At 39.5% G+C, this 16,382-nt stretch overlaps 1 protein-coding gene across 3 annotated transcripts in view; it reads left to right on the top strand.

Moving 5' to 3' along the window:
- The window catches only part of RFX4 (regulatory factor X4), a 99,446-nt gene that overhangs the window by 20,807 nt on the left and 62,257 nt on the right, over positions 1-16,382 (top strand). For 2 of the 3 annotated variants that reach the window (XM_087765467.1, XM_087765466.1), the window contains exons 3-4: positions 7,576-7,636; positions 12,933-13,056. In XM_087765467.1, the coding sequence (XP_087621593.1) occupies positions 7,576-7,636; positions 12,933-13,056 (185 nt within the window). Of the gene's footprint in view, positions 1-5,848; positions 5,964-7,575; positions 7,637-12,932; positions 13,057-16,382 lie in introns of those variants that run through there. The other variant, XM_087765468.1, reaches the window with a different exon arrangement.

The raw sequence follows: 16,382 nt of genomic DNA, 5'->3' as shown, positions 1-16,382 counted from the left end.
TTTCCCTGTTTATGCAACTTCTGTTCTACTTAATTTGCCTAAAGCAAAATACTCCTCACGTTAGTTTTCCTGTCTGTATTTCATGTTAGTTCATGTTACAGGATATTAATGCAGACTGAATTCCTTAATTCAGAAAGACTCACATTTTTATTATATTCAGGCACATAAGTTTAGGAAATATATTTTTAATCACTTCTTAATTGCTGAATGTCCCTTTTACATTTTTTTGCATTTTAAGAGAACTACTTTATTTTGATGTCAGTAAAACTACATGCATTGCAACACAGTGTTTTAGTGGATTGCAGAATTTGCTATAATGGGGCCCTATTCTTATTTGTCCAGGGTTCTCTTCTGAGGCGATATCTCTTCTGAAGCAGAAAGGAGGTGTTAGAAACATGGTATTTATTCATGACTTCCAAGCTAGGGACAGTGGATAAGAATCCTTAAAGACAGACAATAAAATTTGGACAGTTTTGGGGGTTTTAAAAATTAAGGAATTAGAAATGAGTTTCTCTTTAAAAATAAAATTGTAGTGAATTGTAGTGAAAACCAAAAAGCATCTGATTGTTAATTTGCATTTTAAGAGACTGTGAGACAAAATTCGTTTCACTCTGATGCTACTGAGAAAGTGATAGAAAGAATCTGTAATGAATGAGATGTGACTTCAGACTCTTAATAGGTTCAGAATTCAGGATTCAACCCTATTGATTGAGCTTTTCCTTAGACTCACAGTTCAAGACAGTATTGTCAAGGTAATTATTTAGCACCACTAGCTATATTAAAAAAATTATAATATCATAATTATAAGTCTCCTTCTGTGTTCTGTTCTAGATCTGTTACCCTAAACAGGTTGTAGCAAAACTAGTGGTAGTTTGTTACACGTTCTTTCAGTTTGAATGTGAGCATGAGAAAACTTCCACATACCTAGGGACAGTAAGAAATGGACCTGCGTGGGTTAGCAAGAGCAGATATTTCAGACAATGGCATTGAGAAGACACAATCGTTGTTCATTCTGTTTTCTGGTACTGGAATTAAAGGCCAAGCGATGATAATGAAAGGCGGCAAACTTAGAACTGATAAAACAAATATATAAATGAATTTATCACACAATTTGTGTGCAGAAGACATTGTCACAGTATATAATGGAAACCCAAATGAGAGTGAGAGCTGATTTCATCTAGCTTCCTTCTTAATAGCCAGTTCTTCCAGATGATTCCTTTGCACAGATACCAGCGTTTCTGCAGTGCAGATAAGAGAACTAATCCACCTGAAAAGTCATCCTTGTTTTGGGGGGTGAGGGGGGGGGAGAGGGTGAAGAGGAAGGAGTAGGGAAGAAAAATAAGCCACTTGCCCAGCAGCAAGAAGACCAATAATCGGTGAAATCCAGAACAAACTAGAAGCTTCGCCTTAGAAATCATTGTACTGTGTGCTCCTTTCCAGCCCTTGAGTTCGTTGTAACATTTTTCTAACAGTGCCCACACACCAACCAAGAATGTCATACATTTACAAAAAGCAGGAGGCAAAATGTTTTGAGAAAACCTATGTAACCCTATTTGAATTCTTCAGAACGATGGTCAAATTGCTGTTGTCAATGGAGGTCCAGTTTTCATCTGCAGCCAAAAGAAGGCATCATCCATCTTTATCTTGACTACTTAGTTTTTTGTCTCTAAATGCATTAGGTAGCTGTTGACTAGACTCTACCAGAGAAAATGTGGCTTTGGTGTTGTGGGTTTGTTGTGGGGTTGTTTTTTTTTTTTTTGGCCTTGCATCCAGTGAAGACTTTGAGAATTTGCACTGTGAACTGCGAATGTTCTTACTCAGTATCATGCTTGCTCTTGTGACTATTTTTTCCTGGATGTTTTTAGAGTTCATAGGGGTTTAGGACAAGAGTAATAGTTTTGCTGGTCTCCTTTTCTATAGTTGAAGTATGCTACAGAACCATACTTCAGGTCACAGGCTGCAGGGGTCCTTTGCAATCTTCTGTTCTCATCCAGACACCTCCAGGCCTCTTGAACCTGCGTCACGTTGTGAAGGGAAGCAGTGACTCACAGCTGTGGATTCCCATGGCCGTGCTGCTTCTTGGGGCACTTCTTACCTTCTTGGAACCTTTTATGACCTCTCCCCAAATACAGCTTTTACACTCTAATATGAAAATTCTAGGTAATTTTTATTTCAGTTTCCAGTTTTTTAAACATTTTTCCTTCCACCGCTTCCACACTCTACATGTTAGTCAAAAGATCCCCAGGAAAAGGGAATGGTACAACTTCATATCCAATAACTGAAACCGGCCCTGCCCCCTGCCCCTGCCCCAAACATTTTCTGTGTACTTCATATTGAGCCAGATTCTCCAAATTGAAATTGGGCTCTGGAAGAATACAACTGAAGGATTATGAAAGTTTCAATTTCAGTTCCCTGGGGAAGGAGTCACGACGTTACATGATGAAGTGGAAGGGTTGCTTGTCCAAATTTTTTTGCATGTTTAGAAATGTGAATGTGTAGACAGTTCATATGAGATAAAAGAAAAGATTCAGACTACTTTTTGCACTTCAAAAGCAGTGTTCAAAATCCATATTCAAACTGGCTGAAATGGAAGATTTATCCAATAGTTTCTTATTATGTTTGAACTAAACCTCTTATTCTTCCATTGAAAAAAAAAATGTTTAAAAAAGAGCTACTTGATTTCATTGACATTTTCCTTGGGGAAAATTCTTTCTTTTTTCAATCATACTTACTCAATTAGAAATATGCTCCCATGATTCTCAGAGGGTTTTAAAAAAATCTCACTATTTTAAAAGCATGGAATACATGCTAATGAGCCTGAATCTTATTTATGGCTACATGTAAGTAAGAGACAAGGTAGCTTCTTACTGTCACTTAATTTTAGCTAAGGGCAAATCACTTTTGAGAAGAGTCAGAACCTGGACTGCAGGAGCTACAGAGGAAGAGGCTATTTCTCTGAAAGGTGTGGACCTACCTGAACTAAGGGAAGGATTTTATCCATATAAAGCTACTCATAACATATTAGCTCCTCAGAGGTTCTCTGAGACACACAGAGGCAGCACTGGAAGGTAAAGGACTCTTGCATTATGTCCACAGTGGAAAGCAGAGCTTTAACTCCACTTTAGTTATGACAAACAGACTAACATCAACATTTTAGAAAAAGGTGTACTCATGGAGGGTCTTCACTTTGTGCATGTTCCACTTAGTGTGTTTAAGGCAGCATGCTTAAAGAGGTGCTGAGCATAGCTCCTGTTGTCTCCGTGTCTTGCTCCAAGAAGTAAGAAATCCCTTGAGCTGGACCTGAAACCAGACGGCAGAGTTAGAGGATACTACTGAGCGTTCAGGGAAAGCCACAAACATATGCACAAGGTACAAACAGAACTCTACTTTGGTGGCTTTGAAACAGAATTTTGAAAGGAGAAAGACGGAGCTGTTAGCAAAGAAACTTCCATAGAGTTTGGGAAGAAAAAGATTCTCTGATACCTCTGGGAGCCAAGAAATATTATTTTTCTAGTACGTTGATGATCCCAGGTTTGAATATCTTTGCAGGCCTCTTCCGTGCTGAGAGTTTTACTTGCAACTGTCTAAGCTATTATCTGCTTTCAGCTTGGGACGAGTACCAGGTTTCCCACCTAATCAGGTACCTTGAAGGTACCTTTCCTTGGAATGCTGGTAGTCCTCCTGCTGGCAGTGGAGTGAACACATTAGCAAACGTTTCTCCCTGAGGTGCTGTTTAGCTGCCATATGTGTGAACACCTGCAGCTGTGCATCAGGAGCAGGGGTTCTTCTCATGACTTCAAGTCCTTTTGCATTTGTCACAGAAGAACTGCCAGCTCTGTTTTTTGACAGTGCCTTGAAGCAAGGCTTCTTTTCAGTGTCTTTATTTCCTTTCTTTACAAAATAGATTGGATTTTAAAAGTATTGACTTTTAAAAGGTATGGGTTCATTTTAATCTACAGTGTTGTTCTGATGGGGACTGATAAAATGACAGGCCAAAAAGTAAGGGCAAACAGCATTCCTTACCTCTTTCATGCTGTACAAAGAGATCCGGGATCAAACCTGCGTCAAGAGGTACACAAAACATTCCCTGCTCAGTAGGGAAGCTGTTAAGTGCCCTGCTACCAACTAAAATATAAGGAATAGGGATATTTATTATTTTCTGCTAGTTAATTATCTGATGAGACTATATTGTTAAACTATACAAGGTAAAAGAAAGTGCTTGTATAAGTAATACTGAAAGTTTGTATTTCTAGGTCCCCTCCATTCCTATACCATGTCCAATTCTTTCTATCTATTTAATAAAAAAGTGAAAGTCTTCTGAAAATAAATATTTTGGCCAACACCTGGTAAAAATAAGAACCATTTTGGCTGACAGCTGGTCTGTTGGCAAAAACAAACGAACAAAAGTTCTGTTTTGTTGTAGAGACTTGATTTTGGGGGAGACAAGCACTAACTCTGTGAAAAAAGTAGTTTTGTTGAAAATCCAGTTGTTCAATGGGTAATATTTTGATGGAAAATGGTGCTTAAAGAATTTTTTTAATAAGTTCAAAGTCCATCATTCTCCTTCTTGGTTTTAAGGGACAGTTAGTGGGTGATGCTGAAGAATCTTGAAGAAGGATCGCCAGGAAGCAGACATACCTGAGAAGGGAGATTTAAATTGCAGTCTATGATCTCATTGTTAGTTTGTGTTGTTAAAACAAATCCTTACATGGAAGGAGCTGAGTACGGCTGGCATGTAGCGTGTTTGAGGGCAGGTTAGGTAAAGCACCTGCTCACAGGTGCTCACTCTTAATGCGAGTGAAAAACAGCTGGGAGAGGGATGGAAGGGATGTAAAGACTCCAATATTGTATAATTTAGATATTGGCTGGATGTCTGATAGTGCCACATATCCAGCGAAAATTAAGTCTAGTTAGCACAGGTGAAAGCCATCTAATAACAGACCTTTGACTATTAGCCCTCTTAAATCAAGAAAGATAATCAAAAGTTTTATTCCGGGGAGGAGGGAGTAGTACCTCTTGGTTTCACAGGCAGAGGTTTAGGATTTCTACACCTTAGTTAGAGGAGCGGTTATTTAGATCAGTGACTTTCAGCCTTTCCAATTTGCATCCCCCTCGCAATTTCCAGCAAGGTAGAAACCAACTGTATACTGAACTTAGACCAGTGGATGGTAGGCTTTGACACTGACATAGAAAATACTGATTAAGAAAATGGATGACTTTCGCCTGGGAAGCAATAACCTTAATTTGAACAAGAAGACGGTGGCGCACAGGAGGAGGACTGGTCCCCCACATGCGTCTCCCTCCCCGCAACAGCAAAGGCCTGAATCCCTGCCGTCGGTAGAAAGGCGCCGCAGCGCCCTGTGTTATGGGTCCCCCTTGGCGAGGCCTGCGCACCCCCATGGCTGCCAGCTGTGATTTTCATAACTAAAGCAGGGGAAGCTCCCCGCCCCAGCCAGCACTGTACCCCCTGCAACGCTTTGCTGAGACAGACCGTTTATAACTAGTCCCCTTTCACTTTTACTTCAGGAATGGTTGGGAGGCCACCGGCTGCTGGGCACCCACAGGGCCTTGGCAGGCTAGGCCAGCCTGCTCGTGGGTGAAGGAAGCTGCAGCAGCCTCTGTGCCCTGAGCCTGGGGAGCTGCCATGACTCCCCCTCAACCCTGGCCAGGACGGTGGGGAAGCCACAGCAGGACGCAGGACTGGACCGGGCTCTGGTCAGGCTGCCTGCCTCTTGCCCCTCCAGGGCAACCACAGGGCCTTGCCTGCAGGGGCTCACTCGCCCTCCCAGAAGGCGCTCTTCCACCTCCGAGCTGGGCTCCCTCGTCCTGTCGCCTGGAAAACTGTGAATCCCAAGCCAGAAGACTCTTCCCACCTCAGAGCAGGGCAGACATGGCCGCCCCATCCTCCCCAGGGAAGGCTGGAGTCAGGCATGCTCTTAGAGTGTCTGTGCTGTCAGTTAAGGGTAAGAAGGGCAAAACAGTCGGTGTTGGGAGAGGGGACGGCCCTGACTATTTTATCCACCCAGTGGTTTAAATCCATGCTGCACAGCTCTGCCTCCCACTACGGAGAAGGCGTTTGTCCCACTGCCGGGCTGTTGTTGAGCGTCAGCAGCCGGCGGCAGCCACGGCCGCTCAGCATTCAAGCCCTGTGTGCCGAAGGTTTGTTGCATGCCGACCGTTTGTTTAGGAAAAACAAATGAAAAACACAATTTAAAAGTGATTTGAAATGTGTATGTTGGTCCTATGCGCTGAATAAAAGCGGGCCCCTGAAAGGCAGGGAAGGAGTGTGCGGTCCAATAATTAGAGGCCTATTGTCATGCAGATGCAGAAGAGGGGCTGCTCGCAGTGTCTGCGGGTAACTGTAAATCTGGATTTTCCTGACGTTCAGGGGACCGGCCTCACAGGCTAAAGGATGTTCGGTTAACACAACTTGCCCTATATGTAACGGAAGAAATATTGTGGCACGAGGGCTGAAGACAGCATTTTCCAAAGTGGGGTTTTATTTGTGTGTGCCAGTTCTTGGGACTGCACAAAAGGCCTCCACAACGGGGTCTGATGTTCAGAGGAGATAGCCCAGCTCCCTTAAGATTCAGCATCCTAAAGGCTCATTTAAATAACTTTTAGAAGTTAATTGTATGAAGAAACGAAACTTGCAGCATGGTGTACAGGCACAGTGGTTTACCTCGTTGTTTAGGTATCAAAGCCTTCTACACTTAATGCTTTCATCAGGGACAAATATATTAAAATACCACACTGTGTTTGATACAACAGTGTTTCCCAAAGAATACCTTTCTGGAGATGCTGATTGTGATTCACTCTCAGCTTTCACTTAGGAATGTTTTATATGCTTCAGAAATCACAATTTAATAGGAATTATTCTAGATATACTTTTAAATTTTTTCAAAGAACTAATGTGAACTGGAAAAAATCCAGTATTTTAAACCAGTTTTGTTTTCATTCTCTTTTTCTTTATCCGTCTTTTATTCAAATTTTTGGAAAGTCAGCAAATCGGAGAGTTACCTTGGAAACAGTTAATGAGGAATACTATCAGAAAAATTATCTTGAAAAGGAATAAAGTATATTATAGAATGTTTTTAATTTCAGTTTTTCTTGCTCAGAATTAATCTTTGTAAATTTGTAAACTTCTAGTGTATATATATATATGTTAGGATCACAACAGTGGATGAACCCCATTAGGTTAAATGCCTCATGGAGTATAAAACTCAAATAAGGCAACTGTTCCCTTAATGCAGGTGAAAATGGTTTTATGTTCTGACGTCTTGCTAGAGGTCTAAAAGTTGCTTTTTTTCATATAAACTTATCCTTTCCAATGTTGTTATTCCTATGCACCGCTCTGCTCCTGCTATCAGTGATGTTTGCAAGCTTTATTGCCTTAAGCAGTATCTATAGATGCTAGCTTAGGGAGCATCATTATTTACATCCCCACAATTTAGCAAATATTTTGGGAAAACTTTGACACTTGAGAACATTTTTGATCAGTTAATTCCTTACCAGTTTACAAATGCCTGAGCAATTCCTATTGAAATTACATAGTATTTTGTTGTTTCTTAACAGATGAGGAAAAAGAAAATAACAGAGCATCAAAACCACACTCAACTCCAGCTACACTGCAATGGTAAGATGCCTTTTTAAAAAAAAATCAAGGAAACCTGTTAGTGTTTTTTCTTGTCCTTTTTCCAGCTGAAGTGAACAGAGGTGTTGAACATCTTATACAGTTCTGAAGATACTTTCACTGTATGTGTTTAATCTGCTCATTAGCATCCTGTACAGCACTTCTCAACAAATGTCTTACTCTTATGGGACTTGTTTGAACATAGGAAACCTCTGATACAGTTTAGAAAATCTACTTGGCATATTTGTTTGCCACTTTGCCAGCTGGTGATTTGTAGTTTGCCATCCTTGTCATATTTATTACAAAAAGAAGACTAGTACTGAGATTTTTTTCAGGATTCACGTTTGCTTCAGTGTATGATGAAGCCCACCTTTACTGACTGCTTTACTGAAAATGAGATCCCTGTAATTTAACATAGAAGACAACAAAAGAAGAGAGAGAATTCGAGGTTTGATTCATTTGCGAAAATCCCCTTGCAAATTCAGTGAGGGGAAAAAAGGAAGGATAATTAGGAAAAGAGAAAGAGAGGATGGGGAGAAGAAAGTTTGTGAGTCAGTCTACTGCGCTATGAAAAATGAACAAGTGCAGTTCACTGTGATTTACAGCAGTGGTTTTGGCTCTTTAGCTTGTTTCAAGTCTTTAAAGAAAGGCATTTACTTCACCTGTAAGTAATTCTCATAGTTTTCTGGATGAAAAGATAGATTATTGGCAAAAAATGTGGGGTTTTAGCAAAATGTTAGCAAATTTTTTTTTCTGCTTCTGTCAGTCTCTTGGGAGATCTAACTGAACAAACAGCAAAGAATAATTCATTCAGTGAATTTTACTCTTTTTCTCTGCCTGTGAAATTCTGTGATTCTTAGAAATGTGCATAGAGGTTTATAGATTATTTCATCTATATTTGCTCTTTAAAGTTGATCAGTTAAATTTTAGATTTAAAAAAAAACAAAAACAAACCTGTGGGTTGATTGATAATAGGTTGCTGCAAGTATTCAGTGTTCTGCCTTGCAGAAACTTGCACTTTCCAGTGCAAATACTGAGATGTGCAAATATAAATAGAGGCATTTCATTCTGAACTATTGCTTCTTTGTACCTATTTGTTTCACCAAAGTGCTGTTTTTCGGAAGTTCAAGAAAAGTGAATAAAGAAGGGGAGTGACTACAGACAGAGAGCAAATTGTTAAAATAATAATGAAATGTCATAGATGTATTTTATTATTTTCTATTATTCACTCAAACAACTTCAACACAGTTCAAACAGGATAACAAAGAACACTTTGGCTAAAATAAAATAGCAGGCAAGGCTTACCAGTCCCAAATTCAGAATAATGTTTATTTTGCAGTAGAGTCAGTTAAGAGTCTTTTCCACAGGAGCAAATAACGTAGTAGCCAAGAAGTCAGAGTTAATTAGAACATGCCAACGATACTGTTCCCAACAGAAAACATGCAAATACTGTAAACAGTCTTTTGCCAAATACTTTCAAGCTTCCTCAGTCATAAAGGTTAGTAAATCCCTAAACTCCTGGGATATTGAGCCCTGCTGGAATGCAGTGTGCACACTAATGCTCATTCAGCAGTGTTTGCAATAGATCCTAGAATTTTGATTCTGAAAAGGCTGCTTACAACATCTTCCCTTCCCCCTTGCTAGTGTACTGGCTTTACTACCTGTCTGTTGTGTTATGTTTCTTACACATTTATGGAGGTCAGATATTCTTCCCTTTGAGTCTTTTTTTGGAGTATCTGCAATTTCCTCCATGCAATTTTCCACCCAAAAATACATGAGGGAACAGAAAACAAGGAAGTTTTCAAGTTTAATTTCTTTAGCTGGTGTCAAACTGAATTATACGATTGGCTCATTTATTAATAGACCTGTAGGTAAAAGTTTCCCAGCTTAGTAGCCATACCATAGAACAGTTTTCTGATGGTTTCCATATGCTTTTCAGCCTAGGTACTGCAGCTTTGAATTGGTATTGCCTGGAGAAACTGCTACTGCATTTGATACACTAAATAAAATTACAAGCTGAAAAGTTGTGGTCAAAGTGCTAAAGTAGGAAGCTTGCTTTGTGTGAAGGTGTCGAGTTTCCACTGTTCTGCAAACACTGACACATTACCATCAGGTTATTTGTACTAGGAACCCATGGGTCAGTAAACTATCATGGTCGGCACTGTACAAATGCTGCTCTGAGCGCTTCCTGAAGATTTAGCTTTACATGTTTGACATGTTTTGCCTGCTTAGGCCTCAGACCAAGTTTTTGCACAGTGAAGAAACACAGAAGACTAAATTTACCTGAATGTGCCCTGGGTAAGCATGTGTCCTACCCTCCTAGTGGAATCTCTGGGCCAGATTCAAGTGATGGAAGTGGTGGGGTAAATTATTGACCAGATTTCAGGATAAGGTACCAAACTTGCCTTGCTCTGGCAAATGGAAGCACCACAATTGTCTGCAAGTGTCTGGTGTTGGCCAAGTTAAAGTTTTTGGTCATGTTTTTACTGTTAGTGCTACTATCATTTATAGCTGATGAAGGCAAGAGTGTGTTGGAGAACAGAAACAGAGGAAACGTCAGTAGCAAGGAAAAAGAGGAGGAGGAAAGTAGTAGGGAAAGTGAAGCAAGAAATAAGGGAAATATGTACATTTTGTCACATGTTTCATTGCCATCACCTTTATTAGTTATTTCTTGTCTGGCATCTTGCTGAAAAGAGTGAACAACATTAGTCCCACGGGCGTCTATCCTTAATGCTTACACCTCTCCAAAGGCAAAATACCCTGAACAGTACAAATGATGACGAGGAAGAAGTAGCTGAAGATGCCAGAAGCATGCCTGGATGACTGTCAGCCTGGCTAAATATCCTTTTCCTGGAAACAGGAATGATGTTATTGTTTTGTTTTGTAGATGACACAAAATGAAGAGAAAGGCCTGGTAAATGTAGCATTACTGCCAAATACATCATAACTGGTGACACTGCACCAGCTTGAATTTAACCATTAAAGCATGAATATACCAATACTTGGTATCCCGTGCTTATCTCATGTTCCTGTGTTCATTATTATCTGTAATGCTATAGCTTGCTAAACATGTGGCTCTGAAACATTCATGATTATTTCATTAGTGAACTGGTTGACCAAATTGTAAGTGTGAAACTTTATTTTACCTCAGTTTGGGGGGTGTGTGTGTGCATGTGTATGTCTGCTTCTCCAAACACAGAATTATTCAAAGCACGGACAGCCCAATTCCATGCAGTTTGGTGGCTTACAGTGTAGGTGCTCCAGATAACAACAGTATTGTGAAGCTAAAGTCAACGAAACTATTCTATTTTTTGCAACATTCATAAAAAGAAGTAAAAAAGAGGAAGGTAAAGCACTGCTAGGTAATGGATTCTCCCCAGATTAGTAGTTTCATGGAAATTATTATACTGCATCAAAATTAATCTGCTCTAGAATCCTCTATGTGGTTAGTAATGGTAACATCGCAGTTGTTCTGTTGCCTTCGTATCTAAGCACAAGTCTGTAACAACACTAGAGACCTGACTCTGCTATAGAATAATTTCATTTAATCTAGAAGTATATAAGTATAGGGGGAAACAGTAATAGGGACAGATAAAATTGTCATTCTTGTGGAAGGATTAGGGGTTTTATTGCTACACTGTAGTGGTACAAAAGGTCTCATTGTGAACTGCTGGATTTCACATGGCTTTATTAGGACATTTAAAATGTTATATATATATTATTTCTGATAATGATTTGTTAGATAGAAGATTGAGTTCATTATCTTTCTATAGTACTGTAGAATGAAGCTGAATTCAAAATATGATAAAGTTGTTAAATAAAAGACAGGAAAATAAAAGAAGTGGAGCAAGATGGGTTTTTTGATCATTAAAAAAAAAAGTTCAGGTATAATGGAGCATTGTTCAGTGTCAGACTAATGACTCTCTGTGAAAGAGAGGAGAAAAAGAGAAAAATTCATCAGATATGAACAGAAATAATTAACTGCTTTTCTTTCTGTCCTGTCTTGGTCACGGAAGCTGACATTCCAATTAGTAGCTATAGTATACAAACGAACTCTCCAGGTTTTGAAAGGAGGTTTTGTTAAAGCGCTATGAATTTGAGGAAAGATGCCGTGATGATATTTCTGTAGAAACCAAGGAAGAATAGATGTTGCCCATACAAACTGATTCCATTCATCTAGCCGGATATCTTATTAAAATAGTTTGCAGTCACAAATGATCACGGTAACTGAAATGGAAGGTAGGTAGGTCCTGAAAAAGGCAATGAAAGAGAGAAACTAGATATTTGGAAGATGTTCTACAGCTATCAAATGACAGGGGGTTATTTACCGTAAAACTTGATTTTTTTTTGAGAATATGTATTAATTTTCTAACATGTTTAAGAGAAAGTTGCACCTACCTTGTCCTCCTAACCAGCAAGGCAGACAAGCATACATGTAACTATATGCATATGAGTCACACCATGGATGACAAGATTAATTCTGGTTTAAAGTTAAGTGTGCATATAAATACCTCTTGAACTTTGGATCAGCAGTCATAAAAATGTCATTTCAAAGGAATGTTTCTTCTAATCTATAGATTTATAATGAGCCCAGTTTCAGATTTTAAAGATGAAGCATATGCCTATTAATATATTTGATGCATAATTTAAAATTTTATAGTTGTGTGTTTGCATGTGTAAATGAATAATAATAGTTTCTGCAAGGGAGAGGAGGATGTTATTTCACTATTTTATTCAGCATTGTATTCAGAACTCTTTTTTCACTTTGTCCATAAGCAATAGCAAGAAAACTTTATACAGATATGATTTTGTGCACACTCTTGAGTATTTGCAAATAACTTGCACATCTGCTTCCTCAAGGTATGGAATTTTGCAGCTAGACAGGAGCGAAAAGGGTCCTGTAAAGAACTGCTTCCCCTCAGTGAATGTTTGTTGTTTTGTAGTTGTACATATATTTGTTTACTGCAGGGTGCTTTTAGGGTATAACAGATTACTAGTATATTTTTTTTCTAAAAATAGCACTTTTGGAGGATGGTCAAAACTCCATAGCCCTTTGTGCTGATCTCTACTTGCGTGAGAAGTCACAGCCTATGTTTTTGATAGCAAGCATGAACCAAATGAAGCAAGTAAGCGTTATGGAAGTGAATTGGAAGGAGCACTTAGGAACAAAGCAGAGAAAATTTAGTAGACAAGCAGAAGCCAGAATGTTTGGTCTTAAAGATGCAGCATTGCATACTGTTTACCATACAGGACATCCAACATACTTGCAGTTCTCTCTGTTTGGTATTTGCTTTTTAAGGCTGGAGGAGAACTATGAGATTGCAGAAGGTGTTTGCATTCCTCGAAGCGCTCTCTACATGCATTACTTGGACTTCTGTGAGAAAAATGACACGCAACCTGTTAATGCTGCCAGCTTTGGGAAGGTGAGTCTAAAGAGCATATGATGCCTTGAGCTCTCGGCCGGTTCAGGTAAGTTTGGATTATTGAAAAGAATTAAATCATCATTTACCATTAGAGATAGAGGTATATGAATGGAACCTCTTATATATTCAAGTTATTGGACAAATGCTAAGATATTAAGTATTTAGAAGGTTGGAATAATTTCTAATCATGACTCAGCTCCAGAATACACTGAATTTTTTTATGACTTTAGGCCCCAGACTAGCTGACAGTGACATGGTATACAATATCGGCAGCTTCAAAGTTGAATACAAGCCAGTGTAAATACATCTGCATTGTGACCTGCACTGCTTTAACAAATATACATTTTTTTTAAAAACAGAAGGGTAAAATATCAATCATTTAATTCTGGGGCCTGTCTATGCCATTCTTGTAAGCATGATATGGAGATCCCTGAATTAACACTATCAGCCCACAGTGGCAAACCCACATAGTGGAGTACAATGCCTCCAGATGTGAAAGTCCAGAAAGCATCTAATGGCATTTGTGTGGCCCTGCAGATACAGGCTGCCAAGTTATCTTTGCACTATGATTCCTTGTGCCTCTGCTTTCCAGTCCAGCTCTAGTAAAAGCCACTGCGTTGATCTCCAGACTCACAGTGGGGAGACACTCTTAGCACAGATGCAGCTGTGCATTGTCCAGATGTGAGCAGTAAAGCTCTTATGTGCTAGCTTTGCACTAGCAGATGTTAATGGCTGGCTAGGATGTTACATAAAGTTCTTACTTTGGATTTGCTTGTCAGGTGATGTTTTCCTCTCAGTGAAAAATAGGATGATATTTTTATATTTTAATTTTTTATTTAAAACTGAAATTTTACTATAGAATGCATGACAGGCCTTTAAAACTCGTAGGCTGTGAAAAAAAACGAAGTGTAGAGTTTGCCACTGTTTTTGAAATGCTTGCAAGCATGAATCTGAAGCCAATTGTCCTGCAAGCTATTCTCTTCTAGTGTTTGCAACATTTGTTCTATAGAAGTGCTGGGTATTCAAAGAAGGAAAGAGTAAGTGCCTGTGTAAAGAGTAGGTGAAGGAGAAGAACGTATTTAATGAGGTGTCATTTTCCATAGTGCATCTTTATGTAGGCAGTTTGGCAAGGCAAGTAAAATGTACCATGTTGTAACATTGCTATGTTTGTTGTGTCTTAAAGACCTGCATAGCTCAGTTCATTCTGTGTTAGGTTTCTGTTTAAATACACTGCATAAGTGTGAATGAAATTCTGTTGTACATATTATTGTTACTAAGTGGTGAGTATGATGGCAACACGTAATTTAGGAGTAGTTGAGAACAAGAAGATTTCATGCAGGCTAGCACATTTGGAATGTGGGTAAAATTTACACAATGCTACTTTTGCTGCTGCTAAAAACTTCTGTAAATTGTAAGGTGTAAATATTCTGAAGTTATTTCATCAGAACATAAATTTAGCAGGGACTTCACCGGTTTTCAGTATGCAGCAGTCTTGTTTCACTGTATATTACTCCATCCTCCTCCTCGCCTGCCCTTCGTACGTGTACACCTGTTCATCAGTAGGAGTACTTGACCTAGCAGGACAGGTACAGTGTCTTCCATCCAAAAATCATGTCATTCCAATGTGTTTTTCATGTGCTGTGTTCCAAGCATTTTCCACTTGGTTGCAATGAAGTTCTGAAGCAGTGATGCATGAAATTTGTTTTCCCTTTTTGTGGAGAGGAAGCCATACAGAATCATCCTAGCACTATCTCAAACTAGTGCTTCTGCACAGGTGCGTCCAGGAACCTCAGACAACACCGGCACAAATAGCGAAGTGAAACAGGCTTCTGCATCTGCAGAACCCGGAGCAGACCCCAAGGATTCTTTCCAACCTATTATTGCTAAGAAAATGTACTGCACAGTCATGAAGATCTGCGAGGCAGACACTCACTTCATTCAATCGATAGTTTGCAGTCAGCTTCTCCTTAGGAGCAGGTACACGGATGAAGTTTTAGCCAACAGAGTTGTTATCATGTGACTTAAATACCATATTGGCAATGTGTGTTGCATGAATGCCTTGGAGGCAGTGCAGTGAAATAGGTGCTATTTGAGGGCTTCCGCACTTAGCTGCTGAAACGGAGACCCCAGACATGTTTGTCCTCATTGGGAACCATCAAGAGCCCTGCAGCTGTCATCTCCTCTAGAGAAAGGAGTTAGTTGTTCTGTGAAATTGTAGGCAGATTGCCTTTCAATAGACCACACAATTTATGATTCATCTTTGAACTTTAGCTCTGTGGGCAATGTTAAACATTTAGGCTTTTTCTTTAACAGCCTGGTAGTTTTTAGAAAGAGACGTGGCGTTCAGCACATTAAAACAATCTGCGATAAGTAACACCCTAATGTATTGTTACATACTCAGTTGCATCTCAATTAACAGAACAGTGTCGATTTCACTTTTAAAGATGCCACTGGAGACATGTGAAACTTGCCTGAAAGTGATCTCTCCAGATTAAGGTTTTGTAGACAATGCTTCAGCCCATGTCTACTTCTTAAGCCTGATGTAGGTCAAATATATCCGCAGCAGAGCATGGAAGGGAGAACAGACAAGTTGTTCATGAACAGCTGAACTAATGGACCTTGTTTGCTACCATCTCCTATGTTCCCTAAATCTGTAGCCTCACCTAAACCTTATGTAATATCTCCATGTTTCCCTGCAGTACTTTCAATTTTTTCCAGGTCCCGGTTATTACATCAAGGTCTTGCTTCTTTCAGTTTTCTCACACATCTGCTGCACCTTCTTTTTACATTATTTTTAGATTTCTTCATGTCTGTCTGTCTCTCTGTTTGCCTGTCTTTTTTTCCTCTCCTCCCCCCACAGCTGGGCAGGAAGGAGCACATGGGGTGGCTGGTTCAGAGCAACAGAAGTGTTGACTGGTTGCCTCATACTCATGGTTGTCCAGTCAGGCCGTGCCCGGCAGAAGGCTGAGATTTCCTCCCTGTCTTGTCCTCAGCATTAACATCAATATAGTCTTCCCACTATCCAGCCAGTGTTTTCTATTAAACTTCTAGGACATGGGCTGGACCTCAGGCATTTGGTAATATTGCATTAGTGAAACAAAAATTGGTCTGGGGGGGTGGAGAGATTAACAGAGAAATAGTAATATCTCATAGACTGCTTCCTGAGGAAACCAGGCTAATAGCAACGGAAGTAACAAGAAGAGGAGAGAACAGAATTACTGTATAAATAAACACCTTTAAAAAAACAACCTATACTCCTAAACCACTTAAAGTACATATAAAATAAGAAAGACTCTAATATGGTTGTTAATGTGATATATTCTTAT

Source organism: Nipponia nippon, unplaced genomic scaffold (assembly GCF_047370975.1).
Source record: "Nipponia nippon isolate SJK-2023a ecotype South Korea unplaced genomic scaffold, ASM4737097v1 scaffold_3, whole genome shotgun sequence".
NCBI classification, from domain to species: domain Eukaryota; kingdom Metazoa; phylum Chordata; class Aves; order Pelecaniformes; family Threskiornithidae; genus Nipponia; species Nipponia nippon.
The sequence above is the reverse complement of the archived record's forward strand: the minus strand, read 5'-3'. Positions and strand labels throughout refer to the sequence as shown.